Raw genomic sequence first — 26501 nt, 5'->3', positions numbered from 1 at the left:
CATCCCCTGTTTCAGACAGTAGCAGATTACCAACCGAAGCTGAAAAAGAATAGTCCCAGACCATGGAGTCTGCAAAGCCCTGAGCCTTGGTCGAGGCCAGATCTTCATACTTTCTTTGTTCTTTAGGTTTCCGAACAGTTCCTATTTGAGACAGGGTCATATCTTCCTTACTCCCTCTACCAGACGACCAGCCTGCACTATCAGTATCATAGTCTGCCCAGTCTCTGCTTAGATTTTCATCCGCAGAAGATGAAGAGGGGTCAGATAATGAATAAAACTTATCCAGGGCTTCTATTTTCTTTACACGGTCTATCTGATACCCCTCTTGGAGATCAGGTTGGTTAGCGGCAGACTTCCTATGGTGTGCCCCAAAAGCCTCCATTTCAGAGTCATTCTGCATAGTCTTTAGCAAAACTACAGGACCCAATAATGCAACTGCTGGGTAATATATCCTTAGCGCTGGAATCTGTCCCTTCAGTTCCTTTTCCTTGTATTGGTGTATTTGAAACAGCACCTGAACTGTCTACAGGACTCACCGGTGCTACTGCGTGCCCAGATAAGGCCTCTAACATACATCCCCCAGCAGTCATAGGAGATGGCAAAGTCATACCTGGATTAGGAGCTGTTATTGCAGGCACGCCGGTACTGGGTATTGTAATGCTTTAATTTCTCTTTATTTCCTCCCCTCCCATTAGTGATTTCTTAGTTTTAACAGTTTGGGGGTTAAAAACATCCGGTTTCCCACGATTTACAGCTGTTTTTACATTCAGATCTCTTGAGCCGCTAATTGCCGGTAGAACGTCCTTCCCCTCTTTTACTGGGCTGCTAGATGCGGCCGTCGTATCGCGGATCCTGGCATTTTTTGCTGCTTGCTTCGGCGCCATTCCACAGCTCGGAGAAAATACAGCCACACAGTAGCGTCTCAATCGGACCGCTTGATGGATCCACAGCGAGTCCCTCGGAAACAAAACCAACAGCCTCCAAATCATCCAGTCGCGTCTATACAAATCTCTCGGGCTCCATAATTCATATGTAATTCATAGGTCTCTGCGTTGTGCCATACTTCCAAACGCGTAGAGCACGGGAGGGATTATCCAGGAGGGCGCCCGAGCCAGCTCACTCAGCCGGCTGACCAGCCGCCATCTTGCCGCTCCCTCTGTTCAATTCAAGAGATGAAGACCGGTAATCATTTTAGAGGGCAGATACAAAGAGAGCATTAATCAATCGGAAAGGAGAAGAAAGGGAACCCACAAGAAGTTTGCAGGAAAAAAGTAAATTCTTATTTGTAAGTAGTTATATCATCACTACAATACAATGTATGCATAAGTAACCAAAAAGTGGGTGCGCACTTTTCGTGCTCATGACATTGAACGGCGCAGTGACAAAATGAAGTGAAAAAGAGCGTGGAAGGTGCAAAGGAATATACTATAGAACTGGAGGTCAACAATACAATGAGGAATATGTACAAAGCAGGGATTTTGTTTAAGTTGCTTAGGTTGACCACAGTAATGCCAGAAGTTACGCTGAGTGGTCGACAGCGTTACGACCGGTTTGATTCCAAGTCATCATCAGGACCAGGTTACTTTAATCAATATAGTGCTGCTGTGGTAGGTAAGAATCCAACCAGATGGAAAATGAAGTAAGAAGGGTCCAACTTGGCTCTGCAGGGGAGAAAGGGAAGGAACAACATCGGAACACGTATGGTCCTTGTTGATTGAATCGTAATGGACGCGGTAGGAGAGTCCCCAGGTCGGGTTGCAATGGACCTGTGATTAAATGACCCAGGCCGAGAGTCGAAGAGGCGGTCCTCGTGTTTGTACTAAATGAATTCCGGCAGAGGCAAGAGGGGAAACGGACGAGTGAAGCGCCCTGTGTAACAGCCAACAAGTGTGCTGCATCTAACATGTCTGCAGGCATGGCACACAGAAGGTGTGCCATGTCATGTCTTCACTTTTCTCTGCACCATGTCACTTTGCATGAGTGTGCTGAGGGATCCCTTAGGGTGGCGCAATAAATGCTGCAGCCCTCAGGAACCCTCTTTAGTTTCCCGGGCGTAGGTACCAGGGGTACCATTCACTAGGGATTTACAGGGGTTGCTAAAGGTATTGCCAATTGGGGGAACAGTTGTACAGTTTTAGTGAAAAAGATCTGGCACTGGGAACCCAGTGCAATGAAGTCACAAATGCATCAGATACCCGGCAAAAAATGGGGTGACCATGTCAAAAAGGGGCACTTTCATACAGTACAATAGCTACGGAAACCATAACTTACACAGCAACTGCAATGCCCATGACCTCACGGTATTTTAAATAACGCCTGAACAATAAAAGTAATTAAATAACACATATCTAAACCAATATATACTACATTAATAGCCAACCCTGTCTAAGTGGTAAATGTTATTTGGTTTGTAATATAATATGCAAGCCTATATATAGCATTTGTAATTGCATCTGTCGCATTAAGGATGAGGGGGATGAGCTTTGAGGTTGGTGTGCAAGTGATGGTTTGCATGGCTGTTATAAAGTTATAGACTGTGGTCCCAACCATAAATTGCAAATTTCAGTGTTTTTTCAGATTTAATTCAAAACAAAAACTGCAGTTGAACTGTGTTTTAGGTGAACTTCTAAAGATAAAGCCATGCATAACTACATTTTAAAATATATATATATATAGATATATATATATATATATATATATATACACATACACACATCTATCTATATGTATACATACATATTTAGAGAAAGAGAGAAGAGTCCGATACAAACAATGCCAGTAATTTTACTTCAAAACAAATAGCAAAGCTATGTTTCTAAAAAATCACAAAGCTACGTTCCTAGTAAGAACCTGCACGGCTGTCTGTGAATGCTCATGTATCAACGATCGCAGACTGCTGGCAAAAATTCAAGAGGCAGAATGTTATTTAGACGAATGACAGCAGCCAACTCTCCATGAACAGTTGGCATGATATGCAAGCAATTCTTTCCCCATAGTTTAGCCTCGTTGTAATCAATAAATTATTAAACAATTCTAACAATATTTAGAGGTGTTTTGCAGGTAGGCTGCAAAAACAGTTGTGAATAGGGAGTGGTGGGAGAAGGGTCAAACTATGAACCCTTTGGCTTATTTCACTCTAGTCCCTTTCAATTTAAAGACTGCATATGTTGTTTGAGATGCACACCCAGGGCTATGGCATACAGCACATGCATCGGATGATATGGTGGGAATATGGTGCAGTTAACGGAGGTACTACCACCTCTCTGGCAGCCTCTTCATGCTAAAGAAATGCCTGGGGAAGTTGGGGGCCGAGTAAGACCAATGGCATCTGTTAAGTAAAGTTAGATCCACAGGTAACCTTCAAAGTAACGCACAAATGACAAGAATCTATTGAGGAAAAGAAGTTTCTACAGTTGTGCGAAGATCCAAAAAGCAGTATGTACCCAGTTGTGCAAATAAGATAGGTTTAGAACTAAGAAGGGCAATGTAGAGATACCAGTGTCTGTGGCAAGTAAATGTCATACTAGGATGTCCTCAGCCACAACTGTACATTGCTTCATTAATCAGTGGAACAGACCTTGGAAATTACCTGTAAGCAGCTGTTCCATATATCTAGATCTACATATTGTACTTCGTCTTTTGCAATAAATTTCCAAGCAGATCATTTACACTACTCTGCAACATTAGTTTGCCTGGCAACCTAGTTGTAGTATGCATGCCATCTAGTGTCGGGCTTGGACATTTACAAATTGTTGTTCTTTGAATAAGTCTCTTGAGTCATGGGATGTGTTGTGACTCCTCCTTTTAGTGTACAATGCTCGTGAGCACATGGTTGATTGTTTACCACACAGTGGGTGAGAGGATGCATGGAGCGTGATCCACAAGTATGGTGTGGCACCACAATGTAGAATAAATATAGTGATTATGAGATGATCTGGAAAAGGCATATGCATCCTGGAAGGAGGGTGGGTACAAGTGAATCTACAGAACTACACACTATGAACAGATGCTTACAGGTAAGTATCATCTTCTGTTTGTAGCATGTGTGGTTGTAGATTTGCATGCTTAGCATAGCCTGTATAGCAGTACCCTCCAAGTAGTGGTTGCTAGTATGTGAATGCTGCAAATGTGTGAATAATGTCTTTAAAGTGGCTTGGCCAAATACAGCTTGCTGACAGGTCAAGATGTCCACACAATAATGTTTAGTAATAACATGTGTGATTGACCATGCAGCTGCTTTCCAAATATTGGCTATGGAGATATTGCCTAGGAAGGCTACAGCAGCCCCCTTCTTACGAGTAGAGTGTGCCCTACGAGGGGTGTGGATAACTCTTCACCTTGAGGTAGCAGTTGTGAATGCATTTGGCAATCCACCTGATAGCCTTGGAGATAATCTTCTCCTTGTGCGGTTTAGCAAGGGCAATACAGAGCTGGCTTGATTTGCGTAATGATTTGGTCTTATTTATGTAGTACATGAGGGACCGATTGAGATCTAATGTATGAAGTGCTCTTTCTGCCACTGAATCAGGCTGCAGGTAGAAGACTGGAAGTTCTATGGTTTGGTTAACATAGAACCGCGAGATTACCAGAGAGAGAAACTTGGGGTTCATTCTAAGAACAACCCTATCCCTGTGGACCTGTATAAAAGGCTCTGAAGGGTAAGTGCTTGCAGCTCGATGTGAGGTGATAGCCAAAAAGAAGGCCACCTTCTAAGAAAGGACCTGCAGAGGGCATGAGTGCCTGGGCTCAACTGGTGGCCTCATAAGCATGGTAAGGACAATGCTACAGTTCAAGACTGGGGCAGGAGGTACTCTGTGGGGAATTACCCTTTTAAGCCATTCCACAAATACTTTAAGCACTGGTATCCTGAACAAAGATTTGGGTTGTCTGTTCCACATGAACATGGCAACTGCTGTTAAGTGGAGACAAATAGATGTGTTGGCAAGGTCTGCGTTCTGCAGTTGCAAAAGGTAAGCAGCCATCGCCTCCACTGTAGGGTTTAAAGGATTGGATTTGTTGAAAATGCAGTAATGGACAAATCTCTTCCACTTGGCTGCATAGCAGGTGTGTTTTGTGGGCTGTCTGGCCTCCTTCAAGATGGACATGCATTTTTGTGGGATGAGGAGGTACCTGAATTCTAGGAACTCAGATGACAAATCGCAAGATTGAGCTGCTATGGATCTGGCACGCTGACCTGGCTTTGTATCTATCTGAAAAGGTTCGCGATGAGGTAAAGCCTCTTGTGGGGGCTCTTTGATAGCTCCAGGGGAGTGAAAACCAGAGCTGTTTGGCTCATGTTGCAGACATTATTATAAGAGTTAGAGATGTGGGAAAGCTGGAAAATCGTAGGAAAATATCCATGACCAGTCTATCCATAGTGCATTCCCCACGGACTGTGGGTATGTTGCTTTAAAGCTTTGCCATTTTGAGCTCTTTGTGGTGGCGAACAGCTATATTCGCAGAGTGGCCCACAGTTGAAGTATCTGTGAAGGACCTTAATGCATCCTGCTCAGCAGGCCCGCAAAGTTGTTGACTGTTCAATGTATATGTTCCACTAGAGGGTGAATATTGTAGCAGAACTCCCAGTTCTAGAGTCTTGGTGATAAGTGAGAGATGGACGTGTGTGCTGGCCTGTTTCTGGGTATAATGCATGACTGTCACGCTGTCCATTCTGCTCAGGACTACCTTACCGCAAACGAGTTTCAGAAAGCCTTTGAGGGCTAACTAAATGGCTAGATGGTTAGTAGTTACATGTAACTGATGTGGTGTTGGAGCGGCCACTTACCTTGGACAATGTACTGTGTGTGGTGCACTTCCTAACCAGTGAAAGAAGAGTCTGAGGTAAAGGTCACATACAGAATTGGGTTTGCAAAAAGTTGACCACCACTTAGGAGAGCAGTGCGCCTTGGCCTGAATCAACACTAGATCTTCCCCCTGACCCTTTGCTTGTGACCACTGGACTGGCAGAAACTCTTGAAGGGGGCACATGTGCTACCTTACACGGGGAATAATTCCAATAAATGATGCAGTCATTCCAAAATGGCGCATGACGGTGCAAACTGCAATCTGACGGTTGGCCTGAAACAGAAGCAGCAAGTGCTGAAAAGCAAAAACCCTTTGATGCTTGGGATATGCTTTGCCTAAAACCGCATTTAGGATGAAGCCGAAAAAGGGTTGCATCTGAAGGAGTTGCAGGTGGGATTTGGTGGCATTTATAGTGAAGCCCAATGCATGAAGGAAGGAAACTGGCCTCTGTGTGTATGCAAGACATTGCGACCGGCTGCTGCTCTTGATCAGTCAATCATGAGGCAGAGAAAGACATGGATTCCCACCCTGCGGTGGTGCGCTGCCACCACTGCCATACATTTCGTTAACACTTTTGGGGCCATGTTGACCCCAAAGGGGAGTACTTTTAATCAGTTGTGAGGGTACTTTTCGGTGAGAGGGATGGATGGGACAAGGGAAGGGTCGTTGAGATTGAGCACAATCATGAAATCACCTTGCCAAAGAAGAGGATAGACACCTGTAGAGTTGTCATTCTGAAATGTTCTGATATGATGCAATGGTTGGGGGCCTGAGGTCCAGGGTGGGCCTCAGTGAGCCAGTTTGGACCCAGCCATATGCAAATCAGTCTTGACCCTGTGCCTCATGGGAACAGTCCAGACCGAATTGCCAAGCCAGGACCTCCTTGGACTGGAATCAAGCATCCTGGGACCAGTTTCAGGGTATGTCACCCTTCATCAGCCAGGCTAGCTTGAATCCAGTGGCACAGTGAGTAAGGGACCCACGTCTGGGCATACCCATCCCACTTAGGTCGAAAAGCGAAACTGCAACAAATGATGGACGGAATGCTGAATGATTTAAACATTCTCCCCCAGTCAAGAGATCTGGGTTAAATCCATCGTTCTTTTGCCCACTACGCCACCCCAGTTTGGACCCAGCCATATGCAAATCAGTCTTGACCCTGTGCCTCATGGGAACAGTCCAGACCGAACTGCCAAGCCAGGACCTCTGGAGTCAAGTTATCATGGCTGATGAGGGCTGAAAGACCTAAACTGGTCCTAGGATGCTTGTTTCCAGTCCAGGGAGGACCTGGCCTGGCAGTTCGGGCTGGTCTGTTCCCACTGGGCGCAGGGTCAAGACGGATTTGCATATGGCTGGGTCCAAACTGGAATGGCATGGTGAGCAAAAAACATGATGGATTTAGACCCAGATATCTGTATTGGGGTGAATGTATGACATTGTTCAGCATTTTGTCCATCGATTATTCTTTTTGCATTTGTCACCCTGAATGGGACTAGTATGCCCAGACGTGGGTCCCATGCTCTCCATGCCACTGGAGTCAAGCTATCCTGGCTGATGAGGGCTGAAAGCCCGAAACTGGTCCAAGGATGCTTGTTCCCAGTCCAGGGAGGATCTGGCCTGGCAGTTCGGGCTGGACTGTTCCCATTGGGCGCAGGGTCAAGACTGATTTGCATACGGCTGGGTCCAAACTGGAATGGCATGGTGAGCAAAAAAAGATGGATTTAGGCCCAGATCTCTGTACTGGAGTGAATGTATAAAATTGTTCCGCATTCTGTCCATCAATTGTTCTTTTTGCATTTGTCACCCCTTATTTTGCTGGGCAAAGCCCCTACAACCACCCCTTTTGCATATATGTGTTCACCTCTTACTGGAGAGGAGAGAAAATGCAGATCAAGACTGACAGCTAGTACCCATCTGTATGACGTGATTTCCTGACAGCGGTGGAGGAAATCGGGTTATCTTCCCCCGGACAGGTGATGTGTGATGGGGGAGGATTCTGGGCATGTCATGGCTTGCTTGTGGGATTCTCCTTTCTCCTTTGCCTCTACCCTTATAGGTCCGTATCTACGAACCTTTACAATATCTGCTGCTGGCTGGATGGTGGTAAGCCTGCTCCTGCCTCTGGTACGAATGGGGTGTTAGGGCGAGGAAGTCTTGGCCCCCCCCACTTTATTGGTATCTGCAAAAGAAGTCCCTTAAAGATGCAGCGGTGAAAGCCCCTTTGGCAGTCTCCATAGATATAGAGCCAAGCGGGGCAACAAAGTATATGCTGTTGTTGACTAATCTGGAGGCTGTGTCAGCTGCATCCAATGCACAACAGATGCTGGTGTTTATGATCTTGCCATCCGACACAATGCCTTCTTGTCACTTCAGTACTGTTCCAAGAGGTGTTTAAGGAGGCCCTCCATCTCATCCCATTGTGCCCTATCGTATCTCGATAGCAGATTGACTGAATTGGCTATGTTATCAGTGCCATCCTCTTGCCTGTAGCATCTATCTTTTTACCCTCCTTATCTGGAGGAGGGGTTTCGCCAGTGGCTTGGGCAGAGTCACACTTGCAGGCAGAGTGGACCACTAGAGACTCAGGTGGTACCAGTCCTCTTAATTTAACAGGATCACTGGGGGACGGTTTTAATTTCTTTTCCACCCAAAGAGTGACTACTGTGGCCTTGACAGGCTCTCTGAAATTCTAAGGGGCAGACTTCAGCATCAGGCGAAAGAGGACTGTGCGCTCTGATCTGAAGAGCATCTCCATGGGGAAATCATCTTCCTCTCTTTTTACTTGCATATCCTCTTTGTGGTATGTGGCTGTCTGCTGAATCACCTCACGGTACCCAGCTAAAGGCTCTGACAGGATAGTGGACTAGGTCTGGGTCTTCTGAGGGATCTAACTTGTAATAGTTCTATGGATCATCAGTGGTCCCCTTCCCTGCTGGCTGGTCATAAAGGGCAAAAGATTTATAGAGACTGCCCTGAGGAGAGCCTGAACGATAGTTTGGCAAATGCAGTGATGGAGCTGTGGTTGGCAAAGGTGGTGGGGGTGATGGGGATGGAATTTGTGGAAGAGGAACAGGGGTAATGGCTGCACCTCTGGGCAGGTTTTTTAAGGGTTTCAGGAATAAAAAAGTTTGGGGGGTCGTTCCCCGAGAGTAAGTTTCCTCTTGTGAGGGATTAGCTCCACCAGTGGTGGACATAGCAGGACAACTAGCTAAGTATGCACAAGTGCTCTAGTTTTAGGGGTGGCGCATTATTAGGAAAATGCATCAATACACCAGTAACACTTTATTGTGCCTCCTTTTGGCAACATGTTTCAACTGAGCATTAGTGAGTCCGACTATCATACACATTTACTACTACTCCAGACACAGTGTTACAGCATGTGGATTCATTAAATAGTATCCATGCTCCCCGGAATGGACCAGTTTGGTTTCACAGTTTAATGTGGGTTCAAGGAATCTATAAGAAACCTGCAATATACTTTGGAATGTAATTGGCCTTCTCAAAATAAACTTGGCGAAGAGATATATCCCCCTTCTCTTTGAGGAACCACTCAGTTTAGAGCAAATTACTACCTTGTCATGCAAAAAGAGGTACCAGTGGCTTCTTTGCAAGAGGTGTGCAGAAAGAGGGTAAAGGAGGTTTTAAATGCCAGGTACATCTGTTTAAGAATACTAAAATAATCCATACCATGGTAAGAATCAATATTTCATTTTAGGGATACTGCCCTATGGATTGAAAGGTCAATTTCAATGAAGGAAGATTCAGAGGAAAAAAAGGGGACTTTAATTTCCCTTGCACAAGAGTGGAGGCAATTTGAAGAGAAAGGGTAAAATAATATTTTATGTCTAGAAAAATTGTGCGTCTCGAGCATAAAAGCATGTGCATGCACATTATTTGGGAGTAGGTCAGTTTAGTACAGGAACCCCCAAAATATGCGACAGAATTAAGCAGCTCCTTTGACTGTCAAATCTGCAAATGGTGGCAAAAAAGTTTTCATGCTATTAGCTTAAACCACAAAGATTCCTAAACCTTAGGTATCAGAGGGAGGGGGTTAGCATCTTCATAGAGTACTGGACTGCATAATGAAATAGCGAATGAGCCATATTTTAGTGTTAACAAGGCAATTTTGCAACAGCACTTGCACCGACTGGCCAGAATGGGAAACGATGGCTCACATGTAGGACCAGTGTTAATCAAGAGTTTTCAGTTTAGGTACACCGACTAAAACTAAGTTTGAAAGTAAGGATGTGATGTGGGAAAAAAAATCGAGAACAGAGAGTTGATATCATGATTTTAAAACACATAACATAAACTAGCAATCACATCCTTCAAGTACTGTGTGGCTGGCATGCTGCTGAGCCCTCAGGAGCAACTCTTGTTCTAGGTGTCAAGGCTCAGCTCGTTCCATCACAGCATGGGCATACCTGGCATTGCTACTAAATAAGGTTAAACACAATCAGCTTAGGTTCCATGCATTATATATTTTGATGTTCCCCTACTATTCAAGACTCTGAATCTCTCAAACCAGATGATTTACTCAAACTGTTTCTACCATCTACTAATAGAAAACAAACCTTCGTCCCAAGTCGTGTTTCAGGGCTTCGGAGCCTTCAGCAGGAGCACCAGCGCAGAGGTGAGCAGCAAATCTTTTCACAACAGGGTGGTAATGCCTCTGGACAGAAAGAGTAGAAAAATAATTAATCAGTGATGCAAAAGTATTCAGACATACTACAACATTTAGCGTTTTAAAAATGACCTTTTTGTTTCTCAAGAGTATGGTCATGTAAAGGATCTCAACTAATGCTAAGGATGCAAACAAATTGTGCATTAAATATGTCAGAGACTTTCTGGTAAACTAAATAAAAAAAATCAGCATGGTAGGGAGCCATAGTTTCCTTTTGGTCTATAGAACTATCTAAGCGCTTTAATGTGTTCAAGCATGCTCATGCGAAATGTTCTGCCCATTTATTCCAGCACTTTGGATGATGGTTGTTTTTATGGGTGCAACCAACCAAACCATTGGGAACAGGTTTGGCACCAAACCCCCTTTTCCTAGGGTGCATGTCTCAGTCAGATGTTGAATCATTATCTTGGGGTTGGATTGAAAGACTTTTAAATATGTGCCAATTCACTGTTTATTTGGTTTTCCACTCGATCCTCAATAAAGCACTCTAACTTCAGTGAAGCCTCTTACAAATAGTGGTAATACCTGTATGTGTGTGCCTCTTCTGAGCGTACACAATGATCCTTGGCTCATTTGTTGGCAATAAATATTCATGTCAGGTCAACCTTATTTTTTCCTCCACCCCAAGGTCTTTGTCTGAAACAGGATATGGGAATCTAATCAAGACTATAAAGCTTAGAATACCAACAGCCACTGCCAAGTTTCATACAGAGTCTAGATTAGTCAGTGTTTGTTACTTGGCTTACGGCATTTAACACAGTTATAGTTACTAAGCTGTCTATAGTGCATGAATGCAAAAGCTTTGACAGGACAGAAGATATTACTTCCTGTTCTCGCTTAGCTGTGGCTCCTAGAGCAGCGTAAAAGCAGATGCCTTTTAGTGTTGAAAGTAGCCACATTCACCTAAAAAAAACAGAAGTAAGCTCACATTCATGGGCGGGTATTCTTTAGGGCGTTCCTGAGACAGCGCATGCTCTGTCACTTGCTAGGCATTTTGTTTACTTACAGGGGGCTTAGAGTAGCCCATTGCTTACCATTGGTTCACTTCATCATCACTTATTTCCTACTTTCTCCTTGGTCAGTGCATGCTGGCTTCACTTCCTCCTTGTGTGTTTGTCCCTCCCCTAGGAGACCGGCTCAAGTACTGCTTACTTGCCCAGAGTCCTCCTGTTCCAGTGTTGTTGCCAGCCCTGTCCCTTCCACGTTGTTGCTTGCCCGGCGGCTCCCATTGCACATTGATACCTGCCCCAGTGTTGTGCCTAATGTATTAGGAAAATGCCAGCGTGCCTTACAATTGGGTAGTGTGTTTTAGTTGTGCAGCCACATTATTTTCTGTGAGATTAAAGTGTCCATTTCATCGCATTTCAAATAGTGCTTTTCAAAACTCTTTAAAGTTAAACAGCAGATTACATTTGGGTAAAATAATCCACAGTTCTCAGAAATTAGTAGAAATTACACCTTCAAGTGTTCACAAGGAAGAAAAATCATGTAGCAAAGATTAACATCTCCTTAATTATCTCTGCAGTGTGGATTAACTAGTTGTAGGGTTCTTGATTTGCAACGTGTTGCTTGCTGCTTCGCTACAGCCACCTTCCGCGTTTTTACATGCCCTGACGTCGTGCCCCATCCCACTCCCGTTTTGAGGCCTGCCCATTCCCACCGCCCCTCCGATACAGTTGCTTGGGCCGTACCACTACTCCCTCCACCATTGCTGCTTGCCCCGATCCCCCATCTTCTGCCACGTTGTAGTTGCCCTTCCACCTTCCAGCCGTGCTGCACATCAGCCGCACCGCTGTAAAACATGGCTATAGACTAACAAAGCCAACTGCTCTGGTGTCTTTAAAGCAACCTATTGGCATTGACAATGCTTGTTTAATGCTTTAACTAGAACTCACTTTAGCCAATGTTAGGAAAGAAAAGCCTTCCGTGACCATGAAAGCTGTACCATCCTACTTGTCCTGTTTTTCTGACCTGTCCTGTTGTAAATCCTCAGTAGTCTTGAGAGTTTTTGAGGCCACTGAGGGAATTCTATGTTTCTGAGCAACATGACTAAGTGTAGGGAAATTGATTTGTCCTGACCCATACCCGAATGTCTTTCTCAACCCTGTATCATCCCATTCTGAGACCTATAGAGACACAGCACTTGTTGGAAGAGGATGGAGTTCCTGAAGCCTCTCTATGGCTCTGGAGATGCTATGTTTTTATTGTGCGGTCGATCCCTAAGTGTCAGTGTGTGCACGCATTCTTGTGTCTGCCCATCACCACCTAAAAATTAAGAGATATAGGGCCATATGTAGGTGGGCTAATACCGGTCGGTAGCGGCTGAAAATCGGTAAATTTTCCGTTACCGACCGGTATTTAGCCCTTTGAGATGTAGGAGGCTGGATTGAAGGATTCTGTAATTTACCGTTTTGGTATTTTAAGAAATCGGTAAAATACCAAATCGGTAAATTACCGAATCCTTAAATCCTATGTAGGGAGCACTCAAGTGAGTGCATTTTTGGTTTAAGGCTTCGTTAATTACCACCAACTACAAGTTGATGGTAAATACTGAATACCTTTTCAAAAGCAATTTTGTGCTTTTTAAAAGTGCCATGTGGCAGACATACATGCCCTTAGGGCATGTATGTGCGCCAAATGTGCACACATGCACGATTCAGGGGTGCAACAGGGTGTCAATGTGACACCCTGCCACCCTTGAATATGCTCCCCCTATTACCGATTCGATATTTACCGAATCGGTAATAGTGAATGGCTTCCCATTCATTCCTATGGGCCTCCAGGCCCATAGGAATGTATGGGAAGGTATGCCTTATTACCGATTCGGTAAATACCGAATCGGTAATAACGAATATTACCGAATCGGTAAAATGTACCGATTTTTTACCTACATTCTATTTACTGATTCTTAAATACCGAATCGGTAAAATTCGGTATTTAGGAATCGGTAAATAGAAATTACCTACATATGGCCCATAGACCCCTAAAGTTGATAACTCATTAGAGAACGATTGAAAGTAATGTCTTTCAACAGCTCTAACAACCTCCCTTAATCAACCCCCCTTAGAACACTAACTTTGGAAAGATATCAGCAGCGATCACTTTACTTGCTGAGCTGTCTGGTGTGAGCTAAAGATTCAAGTTTGAATCCTAAAAAGGGATATAAGCCTCTCATCCTTGTGAAGTCAATAAATAGAGCACTCAAACGAGTGATTGTTATAACACCTATTACTTACAGCTCTTACAATAACAAACTGCAACATGAAAACAAGCTGTATTTAAATCAAGGAATTATGCATTAGTGTTCCTAAATTGACTCTACTGAACCGTTCTGCTTCCTGAACCACTGACTTCCCTACCCACTGTGGACCAGTTAACTGAACAGTGACTAAACTGGACTTGGGGAAAAATCTATTTTTTTACCATCATTTTTGGACAGTTGGGAGCCCTGTTCTATTTTGGGTGGTTGTTTTAGAGCTCTTAAGTGTAATTTGGCAGGTTCTCACACCACGAACTCAAACCTAGAGTATTCATGAGCTGCTGTGAGACCAGGACAAAGGGCAGTACATGTTTACTACTGCAGCATTGTGTATGGCGCTCTTTAATCAATGAGTTACACTACCTACAGCAGCAGCAGCAGCAGTCCTGAACTTGTGGTCCAGGGACCCTTGGAGGTCAGCAACGCCTACTGAGGGGGTCCACGTCCGCTTAGAAGATTAAGTATTATTAACATATTATTGAAGTGATTACAGGTAAAGAAGCAAAATGTAAAATTAAAAGGTTCTATAAATGTGAAGGAATTGGAAATTGAAGGCTAATAATTAGGTTGGTATCCTCACATTTATTCATGGGAGCAGTGCAAGTATGGATGATGGGTGGTCTCAACTGAATTTAGAAGAGCTTCATACTTCCAATTTATTTTAAAATGTTTTTTATATTTGTGAATTAAATAAAATGTTTAATCATTTGTGTATTTGAAAAATGCTTATTTTTGTGAATTGTTTTGCAGTTAAAATCATCAAAAGTGCTTAGACAAGGGTACCCTGTTCCAGTAATGGCTCCACGAGGGCCCCAGATTTCAATAATGATTTAGATCCCCGGATCAAAGTGATTATTAAGTAAGGGTCCACAGAAGTCAAAAGGTTAAGAACCACTGGCATACAGCAAATTCTGAGACCTAAAGCTTGAGGAGGATTGCTGCCAAAAGATAATACGGTCATACTGATTCCCAAGCTATTACGATTACAGCTGCAATTTGTGTAGGCACTCTAAAAATGTTTGGGTGAGGTTGCGGTTCTCAAGGTGGTAGGAACTTCTACATTTTTGTGTTATGCATTATTCTAAATGGCCTACACCTCCTATTTGTAAATAAAGACCTTTAATTTTTAGAGTGTGTAACTAGGACTAGGCATTTAGTTTCTTGGGTATTAGTGTGTCAAACTATAACTGAGTGCCACTCATAATACTACCTCCTCGAATAAGCCTTGTCTGCCCAACCAAGATACTCAGAGTTAAGGAAACAAAATGAGTTACTTCGTCACCAAATGGAGTGCAAGAGTATCTAAGGCCCAAAGATAAAAGTGGTAAACAGCAGTATCCACCCTGCATTCTGCACAGTAATGGCCGACTGTTCAGGGATCTGAAGAAGAGACCTAAAAGCCAGAAAATACTGTCTTTGCAACATGTTCACTAAAAACAATGGGACCATTGTTATTGTTGATCATTTTTATGTTCTATCTCAAATCTGGATTGAATGTCCCTCTTTTGACCAAAAATGTAAATGTGAAAAGTGAGTATTGCATTCTACCGTTCTTTAAACATTCAGGATTAAGCAGCTTTAAGTACCACATGTTTGAAATCCCAGAACACAGGCTAAGTTGAAGATATTTATGAAGTGCAAGCCCACCACAAGATCATTGGGGATATTTTTAGGATTGTCCAAAATTACTAATGACTTTGCAGTTCCATAAAGTCATGAGATGATCTTAATTCACAGAATTGCAGTTTTGCAGCAAAAAAGATCAGTCTTTCATAGTAAGTGCCACAAAATTAGTACATACTTGAGAGGCCCCTCTACAGAGAATGTATACAACTATTATTGTATTTAAAGAAAAAAATCTGTTGGACAGATATTTCAGGTTAACTGGCGAGCATGTCTGATAGAGGTCCTCTTGACAGCTCCAGTAACGTTTTTGGAAAAGGCTGTGTGATGCTGCTACCCAGTAAGAGTGCCATAATTACTAGGCTCAAGTGCACCCTGAAAATTTCCCAGTCAAGTAGATCAGATAGGCAGCCAATATAATACTCAAAGATGTATAGTGCCCATCCACATGGGATGTGTACCACATACTTCAGTTAGTGTACCCTCATACTTCGGATAGTGACAAAAGAGATACTGCACTCTAACGCCCATTCTCGTACTTCCATGGCAAGTGAGTACAAGAGACGCAAGGGCATTTATTTATAAAGAATAAGTACAAACTAAAACCAAATCTCTCTGGACAGTTGAGATAACAAATCCCTGTCAGACAGATCGCTTAAGCAACAAGACAGTTGTGTTGTAAAATGTCCCTCTCTGACAAATGCTGTAAACTTCATTACGGAAAAAACTCTGAAGATCCTAATGTTGAAGAAGCCCTTGGGTTGGAGGTCTGCATTGGAAAGTATTCTGGAAGTTGAGTCCATGGCAAGCAAGGATAAATGTGGCAGATTGAGAGCAGCATATTCAAATCCTTGAACCAAGGAACATTGTAGTGCTGTTTACATTCTTTTTAGGTATCATGTTTTAAGTTCATATATGTAGGTGGGCTTTGGTGGACACTTGAGCAGAATGGCCACACAGAGGAACATAAAAAGCAAATATGAATTTTTAAGTATGACATGTTGAACATGAAGCAAGTGAAACAGGAACTAAACCGAAGAGAAAATGTATAGAAGAAATCTAATACTAAGTCCTTTTTAGGATCAGGCGAATTGTATTTCAAAGAAATTTGCCGCAAAAGCATATGATGAAAGTCAACTGTTAAAAAACACAAACTGAAGTTTAATCAGATGGAGAAATGTCAGGAAGATTTCGTAAATATCAAAAATGACATTCGTAAAACTTTGGCCCTGCGGGTTACAACTTCAAGCCTAAGAGTATTATTATAGCAGATACGTAGGGGTTTAAGTGCCATCTTAACTCGGGTGCTAGGAAGTTGAAAAAAAAATTTTTGTGCTGTGAGTGCAGGGTTTTGTGATGTGAGTGGTACACAGCTCAGCACTTGCGCTTTTAATCTTGCACTTTTAAAAAAAACTTCAATCTTTTTAACAGGAATTCAGGAGTTGGGGAGTGTACTTTTTTTAATTGTGAAATCGGAATTGTGTGGGGTAATTCGAGCTGGTCATCCGATCATGGAGCTGCATTCTACACCTCTGACCAGAGAGTTGCTAGGGAGGTTAGCACTCTAGCGGTCATTGGTATAGCCTAAACGGCAGATGCGAGGCATGCGCACAGCAGACACGCAGCGGGCGCGCCAAAGGGTAGCCCATCTGCACCCATCCACTCCCTCAAATTAAGTTATTCAGCCCAATCCTTATACTCGCTCAGGCCTATATTCTCACAGCACTCATGCCCACTGATATGGCCAGATTATGGAGATTCGTACTCCTCTGTCTGTAATTTTCTCTTCCTACACCAGAGGACAGAAAAGCTAAAATGCGAAGGCTTATTAAGTGGAACTTGCCACTTATTAATTGCAGATCTTTATCTTGCCAGAAATGTGAACTATACACCATAATTGTGGACGGACAGCTTGATGTTTTATTCTTAACAGAAACGTGGTCACACCATAGCTCCATGCCAGACATCTTCCAAACACTCCACCCAGGATAGCATATAATCAGGAAGGATTGGGAGAATGGAGGGGGGGGGGGGGGGGGGGGGGGGGAAGAGGGTAGGGAGGGGGATACATTGCTATCATTTTAAAAGACATTTAAGGTATAAAGACATTATACCTTGCCCATCCCAGACTGTGAAAACCTCTGTATCACCATAAATGTCACCTACATCCTCCTTCTCCAGTCTACTAGTCTACAGATCACCAGGCCCTTGCGACAAATCTGGAGAAGCTTGACCAGAAGCAGTATCCAACAATTTTACTCTCCTTTGGGACCTAAATATTCACTTTGAAGAGATCTTATAACATCTAAGTTCCTTTACTACCTAGGCAGTTTTTAGCTCACGCAAAGAGTATGAAATGTCACCCATGACAAAGGGCATCTCATGGAACCCGTGTTGAGTAATGACCACAACATAAAAACCAAAAGAATGCCTCCAATGACATGCGACGGATCATGCCCTAATCTTATTCACTCTGTAGGGTGCTCCGACTTCTCAGAACAAGACGAATACTACCAGTTTAGCCCGTAAATGGTCAAAATTGGATAAAGATCTCTGGATGAATCAGTTAGTCTCTACTAAACCCAATATTGGGTTCCACACGTAAGCTGCAAACTCCTCAGTAGATGAGTGGATCAAAAAAAGCACAAGAAGCTGTTCCTATCACCACAACAAAGAAAGGGAAAGATAGAGAAATCAGCCCCTTGGTTCACTACCCATCCAATTTCCTTAAAAAACCAATGTAATCCTTTGAAAGGAAATAGAGGAAAAACGATGATGGAAATTTAAAACTCCACTACTGAACAGCACTAGGCACTATCATCAGGAAATCAAAAAGGTACAGGCAGCTTTTTTTTAATCCACTATAAAGAAAGCAGCAAATGCCCCAAGGGAGCTTTTCAGCATCATTAAATCACTTACCACCTCAAATGCAGAACATATGAGGCACACCCCTACAACTGCATGGTGCAATGAACTTGCAGCACACTTCCAAGATAAAGTGGCAGTTATCTATAGTAATCTACAACAGACAAGAAAAGCACGGTCTACTTCAATAGAAACTCAGGCCCTGCAAAAGAGGAACACATGTCTCAAACTTCTCACCTGCCTCTATAGAAGCTCTCCCTGTGTTACTCGACAAAGTGAAATAAGGCTCCCCTTTGGATCCAGCGCCACCTCATATTTTGGTACAGGGAGCATAAGCAATCCTCCTTACAACGTTGGAGCTTTTCAATCTATCCTCTCTACTGGAGTAGTTCCCCAAGGATGGAAATATGCAGTGTTAAAGCCCTTGACCGCCTGTCTTGGGAACTACAGACCCATTTCTCTACTTCTAGCTATGGGGAAGATTTTGGTAAAACATATTAACCAAAACCTATCCCAGCTTCTGGAGGAAAATTTGCTCCTCCACCCTACTCAGACTGGCTTCGACCGCAACATAGCACAGAAACTGCGCTATTGGCGAAAGAGGAGTTGAAATTGATGCTTGATAAAGGAGGCTCTGCAGCTATTATCCTTCTTGACCTTAACACCGTGTTTGACACTGTTGACCATGAGACTCCGATGGATAGGGTGAGAGACTTAGAAATACAAAACGCTGCCTTGAATTGGCTCTCCTTCTTGAGAGATAGGTCTTTCCAAGTGTGTGAACGTCCCTGTTATTCCAACATCTTTCCTTTAAAGTGTGGGGTTCAGCAGGGCTCTTTCTTAAGCCCTACACTTTTCAACATCTACCTAAGCCCCTTAGCAGACATGGTAAAGGATTTTGGAGTGTCAATTTTGTCCTATGCGGATGACACTCATCTTCCCCAGAAATGGGCACGTATCGGCAACAATTTGCTCTATGCCTAGAGAAAGTGGCATGGTAGATGGCGAACCGAGGTGATGATTTTTAGAAATATCCTTAATCTGCAAACACACATTGGTTGGCCATAGAGTTTAGGACCACCTCCTACTCGTTTCCCACAAATAAAGTCTATAGTGTGGTTGGATAGCTCCTTATCGATGGAAGCTCAGGCAAAAAAAACGTACTGCAGCCTGTTTTGGTATAATTAGAACCCTATAAAAAATTATTTATCTCCTTCCCACTCACTCTAGGAGAATAGTCGTTCAAGATGAAACCCTTTCCCGTCTAGATTACGGGAACTCCTTGTATATTGGCTCTCCCAAATACATTATTAAAAGACGGCAGCCTATCCAAAACGTGGCAGCCAGGTTGATCATGAAACTGATCAGACACTCCTCAGCAAAAAGTGCTCTGGCCTCTGCATAGGCAGCCAATAAAGGGGAGGGTTAATTTTAAGGCGCTCTACCTGGTTCACGGAGGAATAAACCAGAAAGGGTCCTCATTGATTAGGGACCTCCTCGTACCATACACTTCTTCGAGGACATTAAGATCCTTTAACCCCTTCCCTGCAGGGGTAATTCCCCCGCGGTGCGGGGGTGGCGGCGCGGCGCTGCTGTGCTCAGCTCGTCATGACTCACAGTGGAGCTGTGCTCATGACGAGCTGAGCTCATCATGACCCCGCCCACTGATTAATTCTCCCGCACAGGCGGGGAATTAATCACGCGTAGGTGGGCCGCGGCAGTTATGACGAGCTCAGCTCGTCATGAGCACGGCTCAACTGACTCATGACGAGCTGAGCTCGTCATGAGCACGTAATGGGTTAATGCTCAACTACTAAAGGCCCCAGGAATCCAAAGGACCAGACGGGTTAGCAGATCCTTTTCGTAGCTTGCCCTGAATCTTTATAACTCAATGCCGGCTGACTTGAGAAATGAAAAAAATGAGGCCCTTTTTAGGAAGATGCTTAAAACCTGGCTATATCCACACTAGCCTCTAGGCTAGGTTAAGTCCACTAGTGCATTCTGTGACTCACTCAGCACTGGTAAGCCTTCGGTTAGCTACGCGCTTTACAAATCGGTATAGTGTAGGAATTTGCCCCAGGTTGGCAAACACATGCAGAAGAACAAAATGTATCTGATTGAAAAAGAGAAGCTTCCTTGGGTGGCCGGAATTGAGTATTTCAGTCAAAATGTGGGAAGAACAAAGTTTGAATAAAGGAGTGACCATAAACCGTTGAGTAAGGGTCTTACCATGACTGGCCTGCTTTGTGCTTCACCCAGAATATGTAGCTTTTCAATGAGGCTATAAGATTATAACTATAAAGTGTGCGAAGTACCAGGGGTGAGGAACAAAGTATTAGATTGCTTGAGTAGGTTACCTCTAGCGGTGAAAGAGCATCCTAGGGATTATTGGAGAGTAACGATGTAGTGGCGATCTGCAAAATTGAGAGGAAAGCTTATAATAATGACATTTTTCTCAGGACTGGTTAGCGGGGAATCTACTTAAAAAATTGTTGGGGGAGCAGAGAGCTCAGTTAGACCAAGATATAGAAATAGAAGAGGTGAGGAAAGCAGTGAATTCAAGTAAGAGAGGGAAAGCCGCGGGACCAGATGGCTTCCCAAATGAGTTTTATCTTGTTCTAGGAGAGGTGATTTCGCCCTTTTTGACAAAATATTGGGGGTGAAGTATCATTTTGACCGTCATGGGGAGAAGCGGTGGTCACCTTAATTCTGAAGCCAAGAAAAAAAAATGTGTGTGAATCATTTGGACCCATTTGACTTTCAAGTAACTACTACAAGCGGTTTAGTAATATAATGGCCAAAAGATTGTTTGGTGCTGGGGACTTTAATTCACAAGAATCAGAAAGGCTTTATGAAGGGCAGATTTCTCCACAAGCTCATACAAGTTAATTGACACTATTGCTCTTGCAACTACCTTTGAGGTGCCCCTAGCCGTTGTCACCAAAGATGCAACAAAAATGTTTCACAGAGTGAACGCGTCCTATTTGAATGCCATTCTAAAAATTAACAACATAGGGGAGAAATTTAGAAGGGTGATCCAAATAATATATTGCACGCCCTCAGCTAAAATTCTGAATAATGGTGGTACGACAGCAGATTTTAAGATCTTGAGGGGGACAAGACAGGGCTGCCCCCTTTCCACTCTGTGCTTTTTAATCTATATATTGAACCACTGGGGAGGAAATTCAGAAAGGAAAAGAGTATCGCCCCATTTAGTTGCGAGGGGTGGGGAAAGAAAAGAGCTGCCCACTTAAGAGTCATTACCAGTAGTAGAGCAATTGGTGCAGGACTTTGGGAAGATATCAGGTTATGTTCTTAACACCTCCAAGACAGAGGTTATGAGCTGGAATATGGGGGACCCTCAACCCCGAATAAAGAAGGAGATGAGATACTGGAGTATTAAAATCATACTGAAGTGGACAAAATATCAGAGCTCTATTTTAAAAAAGCTATAACAGCGGTTCAGGGCCTTCTAATCAGTTAGTCTCACCTCTATGTTTGGAAGAGCAATTTTAATAAAAATTATTATTCAGCCGAAATGCACTTTCTTGTTCAGCACAATCCCCTTAGTATTTTAAAAAAAGAGTGGTTAGCCAAGCTTTAGGGCAGCATTAGTTTATTTATATGGGCATCCAATGGCTTGCTTATTTCAAGGAAGAAACTGAAGAGGAGACGCGATTAAGGAGGAGTTGCGTTTGTAGACCTTCAAGTATACGCTTGGGCGTTCCAATTGGGAAATTGTAAATGCCTGTTAAAGAATCAGTCAAAGTGGGAGCTTATATGAAGCAATGCTCAAAGACTTCAAGGGGGTAAAACTCACTTTTTGTACAAGTTTGGAGACACAAAGTTCTACAAAAAGTAAGGTTAAAAGTGCTCCAAGCCATGGCTTACGTTGGGCACAGATTAGGAGAGCCACTAAAAGGCCATATTACAGGAAGTATGCACCAATCTGGGATTCCCCTTGAATGCCAGAATTTCTGGCGGACATACTAGCAATCCATATTAAGGAAGCAGGAATAGAGAGGTGGTGGTAGATGATGCAGAATGGAAAGCTAATTTTAGACAAAAGCTTTTTCAGTGGTTCCCAGATGTGTATCTAAGCTTTTAAGATTTGGCAGCTCAACGGGTGGGCCAGAGGCAGGATATATGGAATTCGACGGTGATGAAAGATCAGATATGGTTAGGAAGAGAAATCAAGAAGGAGGTCTCCTGCTTGTACTGGTTGATCATGGATGAGATGGACAGGGTTTTTGTCCTTCCGGAGGAGCTGTGGAGAAGATGCTTGCCTCAACTGCCGTTGCAGGACTTTTGGCAAGTATCTATGCTTTATGCTACAGTCAAACTGCCATATGAGGAGGAACCACCTCTTTCCTCTATGCAGAGTTATTTAGGCCCCCGATAAGTTGGGAAAGTCAAGCCCGGTAAGCTGTAGTCTGGAAATAGCCGACGACCCTCACCTATTTATGGAGCGCCCAGAGATTTGGTTGTTCTGGGAAGAAGTAAGCAAGGTAATCTGCCAAGTTTTCCAGACAGAACTCAGGATAAGCATTGGACAAATAATTTTTGGGAAAGTCGACACCCAGATGAACCTAAGCAAGAAAAATGCTATGCTGCTGTTCTTTTTTATGTTGCTGGCTAGGGGAGAGCTATGCCGGAAATGGGTGTCAAGGGATGCTCCCATTTTGGCAAATTGGTTGGGCTCAGTGAAACAGGTCTGGAAGCATAAATAACTCCCAGAGGTCTCAAAGAAGTCCAACATTTTGGGGGCCATTTGTTGCATGGATGGAGAGGGCACCTTCGATATCGTGAAATACTAATGTCCTATGATTAGACCAAACCTCGAACCAGGGATTAGTGTGAAAGTGGTTTTGACTTCCTTTCACCCTCAGGCTGGTAGGCTTATAAGCACCTCCGAGTTTTTACCTAAGGCAATATGGGGCGCTGTTGGTTTTTGAGGCCAGAGGTAAAGAGAAGAAAGGTGAATGAGGACAAAGAAAAAATAAGTGAGAGGAAAGCTTATAATAGTGACATTCTTCTCGGGATGCGTTGAAGGTTATTGAAAGAGTTTTGGCTGAGTAGGAAGAGCTTGGATGGAAAGGTGTACTGCAACAATAGGAACATGCTGACGGAGGAGAATGGGTCCTTAATAAGGAATGGTAGAGTTGTACCTCCAGACGTATTAAGAGGTGGGTGGAAAGGTTTTGTCACAGTGGGCTCTTGGGAACTGTCAAGAGCAAGAAGAGGATAACAGAAGAGCACTGGTGGCATGGCATTTATACAAACACTGAGATGTGTGTAAGACAGTGTGTAGAATGGAACAGACATGTTTCCTTTAATCCCCTGTTGTGCACGGTGAGTTGCCCAAGTTCTGGGAAACCTTGGGTGTGGACATTATGGGTTCAGTACCAGCTGGAGATGGAACTGTGAAGTACATTATAGTGTTACTGGATTATTTCTCCAAATAGGTGGAATTGGGGGTAGTCAAAAAGCCAATGTTGAGGAGGGATTGGATTTCTTTGAGACAGCATTCCAGAGGGAAGATGTACCTAGGTAAATAATCAGAGACAATGGACAACAATTTAGGTCAGAGAGGTAGAGGAGTTATTCAAGGGTAATGGAGTTGTGCATAAGACCAGACTCCTCTATCACCTGAGTGGGAAAGGTGCAGTTGAATGATTGAATAGGATGTTAAACAAAATCATACAATTAGCAAATTCTAGTGGAAGAAGTTGAGACAGAGTGGTGGTGAAGATAGTGTGGACATATCAGACTACACCTGGTGCGTGCCAAGTATAGCCTTTTTATCATTATAAGAGGTGAGAGCACCATTCACAAAAGATAACGTAGGTGGATGTCTGAGGCTAGGAGTGTAAAATGGTCTACTGAGGTGGTAAGAGAAGGGTTGAAAAAGGCTGAAATGGTGTAGAAGGAACACCATAATAATCAGAATGGCATTAAGAAAGTTGAAAAGGTAGAACGTAGGGACCGGGAGCGATCCTGGGTAGCGGCAGTTAGGGATGAGTGCGGGTCCTTGGTCACCACCGGCATGGACATAGCCGAGGCCTTTGCGTCCTACTACGAGAGGGTGTACACTCCGGTGTGCTCCAGGACGGAGTCGGATTGCGAGGAGTTCCTGTGGGACTTTGCCTTGCCCGCCCTGTCAAAGGAACAAGCAGACAGCTTGAAGGGCGAGCTCTCTAGAGTGGAACTGGGAGAGGCACTTAACTCCCTCCAAGCGGGGAAAGCGCAGGGGCCCAACGGACTCCCTGTCGAAATTTACAAGAGGCAAGCGAACATCGTCCTAGATCCAATGAGGCAGATGCTCCTCGAGGCGCGGGAGAGAGGGACGCTGCCGCCGGATCAGCGGGAGGCCACAATCATAGTCATACACAAGCCGGGTAAGCCGGCTGAGCAGTGTTCGTCCTACCGGCCTATCTCTCTCCTAAATGTGGAGGCCAAGGTCCTGGCCAAGGCCTTGGCAACGCGCTTGCTTGCGGTTCTGCCCGACCTGGTGCACGTCGACCAGTCCGGTTTTATGCCACGCAGGAGCACTCGACTTAATCTTAGACGGTTATACGGGGTCCTGTATATGACAGAGGGGGAGGAGAACACTCGGACGGCACTGATGGCGCTGGACGCCTCAATGGCCTTTGACAGTATTGAGTGGCCGTACTTATTCATGGTCTTACAGCGGTTGGGTTTCGGACCGGTTTTCTGCAGTTGGGTGCGCCTATTGTACGAGCGGCCGGTGGCAAGGGTAAGGGTAAACAGAGCGCTTTCCCAGTCGTTTCCTCTGCGCCGAGGCACCAGGCAGGGGTGTAGAGACCGGGCGTTTTGGGGTCTTGCGGTGTGCGAGGGCTGGGAGGAGCGCATATCCTTATACGCTGATGATGTTAACCTGTACATGGCGAGACCATATCACTCGATAGCGCAGGCGCTCCATCTTTTCGACCTGTTTGGTAGCTACTCCGGTTAGAGGATCAATTGGACCAAATCAGTGATTTTCCCCCTCTCCGGCCCCCCCCCGCGGATTCCAAATGGGTGTCCGGCTCTGGTGGCGTCAGAGGGCTTCAGGTACCTGGGGGTGTATGTAACTAGAGATAAAGGGGTGTTTTTCCAAAGAAACTTGGAACCCCACCTGGCGCGATTGGCATCTGACGTTACTCACTGGAGATCCCTGCCTGTGTCCCTGATGGGGCGCGCGGGCCTCTTTAAGATGCTGGCCTTACCGCGCCTCCTCTATATCCTGCAGAACTCACCGTATCCGATCCCAGGGGGTGTGTTCCGGCGCATCTCACAGTTGGTGCGGACGTTGCTCTGGGATGGCGGGAACCCGCGAAACGCACTGCAAAAGCTCACTAGGGGAGTGTACGACGGGGGGCTGGCCCTTCCGGACGTCCGGCTATACTACAGGGCCTCCCAGCTGCAGGTGGTCAATGAATGGGTGTACGCAGCGGGGTCGGAACCGGCGTATAGGGTGGACCGACATGTTATGCCAGGGGGCAACTGTGAGCAGCTCTTGTACTCGCGGAGGCAGTGTAGGCACCTCCCATCCCATACCGGGGTAGTGATACAGTGTTGGAGGGAGGCCAACAAATTCTTGGGGTGGGCGGGCACACTTACTGGTAGGACACCGCTCTGGTTCGGAGACCAGCTAAAAGAGGTCTCGAGATTATCAGGCTTCAAGGGATGGCGGCTGATCGGGATAGACTATCTGGGCGATGTGTGGAAGGGGGGTGCCCCCAGATCCTTTGACTACCTCCAAGGGGAGTACCATATGCACGACACCCAACGTTATCAACACCTGCGCCTCACTCATGCCCTGCGCTCCCACATACAGTTGGGCTCTTCGCTCCCAGAGTACTCTCCCTTGGAGGACAGGCTCCTGCTTGACCCTATTCCGGGCAAACTAACGGCTACCATCTATCGTAAACTGATCAACAACATGCCCGACCCCTTAGTGTCCCTGCGCGTGAAATGGGAGGAGGATATTGGCGGACTGGAGAATGAGGACTGGCAGGAGGCCCTGCAGGGCCCCGGTGAAATTGCCATTCGGATGCGGTTTCGTCTCGTACAATTTAAAATTCTACATAGGGTTTATTACCCGCGTACCCACTTATACTCATAGGGTAGGACCCTGTCCCCCCTGTGCGTTAGGGGGTGCCGGGAGGAAGGCACGTTCTTTCACATCCTGTGGGAATGCCCGAATATTGTGCCATTCTGGACCAAGGTGGCAAACACAATGGCGACGGTGGTGGGAGCACC

General features: G+C 44.6%; 1 protein-coding gene across 2 annotated transcripts in view; it reads right to left on the bottom strand.

Moving 5' to 3' along the window:
• NOC3L (NOC3 like DNA replication regulator) overlaps positions 1-26501 on the bottom strand; it is a 426444-nt gene that overhangs the window by 75765 nt on the left and 324178 nt on the right. For both annotated transcript variants that reach the window (XM_085605900.1, XM_085605907.1), the window contains exon 19: positions 10380-10477. In XM_085605900.1, coding sequence (XP_085462026.1) covers positions 10380-10477 — 98 coding nt within the window. The remainder of the gene's footprint in view (positions 1-10379; positions 10478-26501) is intronic.

This window comes from Triturus cristatus, chromosome 1_2 (genome assembly GCF_964204655.1).
Source record: "Triturus cristatus chromosome 1_2, aTriCri1.1, whole genome shotgun sequence".
In the NCBI taxonomy this organism is placed as follows: Eukaryota; Metazoa; Chordata; class Amphibia; order Caudata; family Salamandridae; genus Triturus; species Triturus cristatus.
Note: the sequence above shows the minus strand (reverse complement) of the source record. Positions and strands in the feature narration are given on the sequence as shown.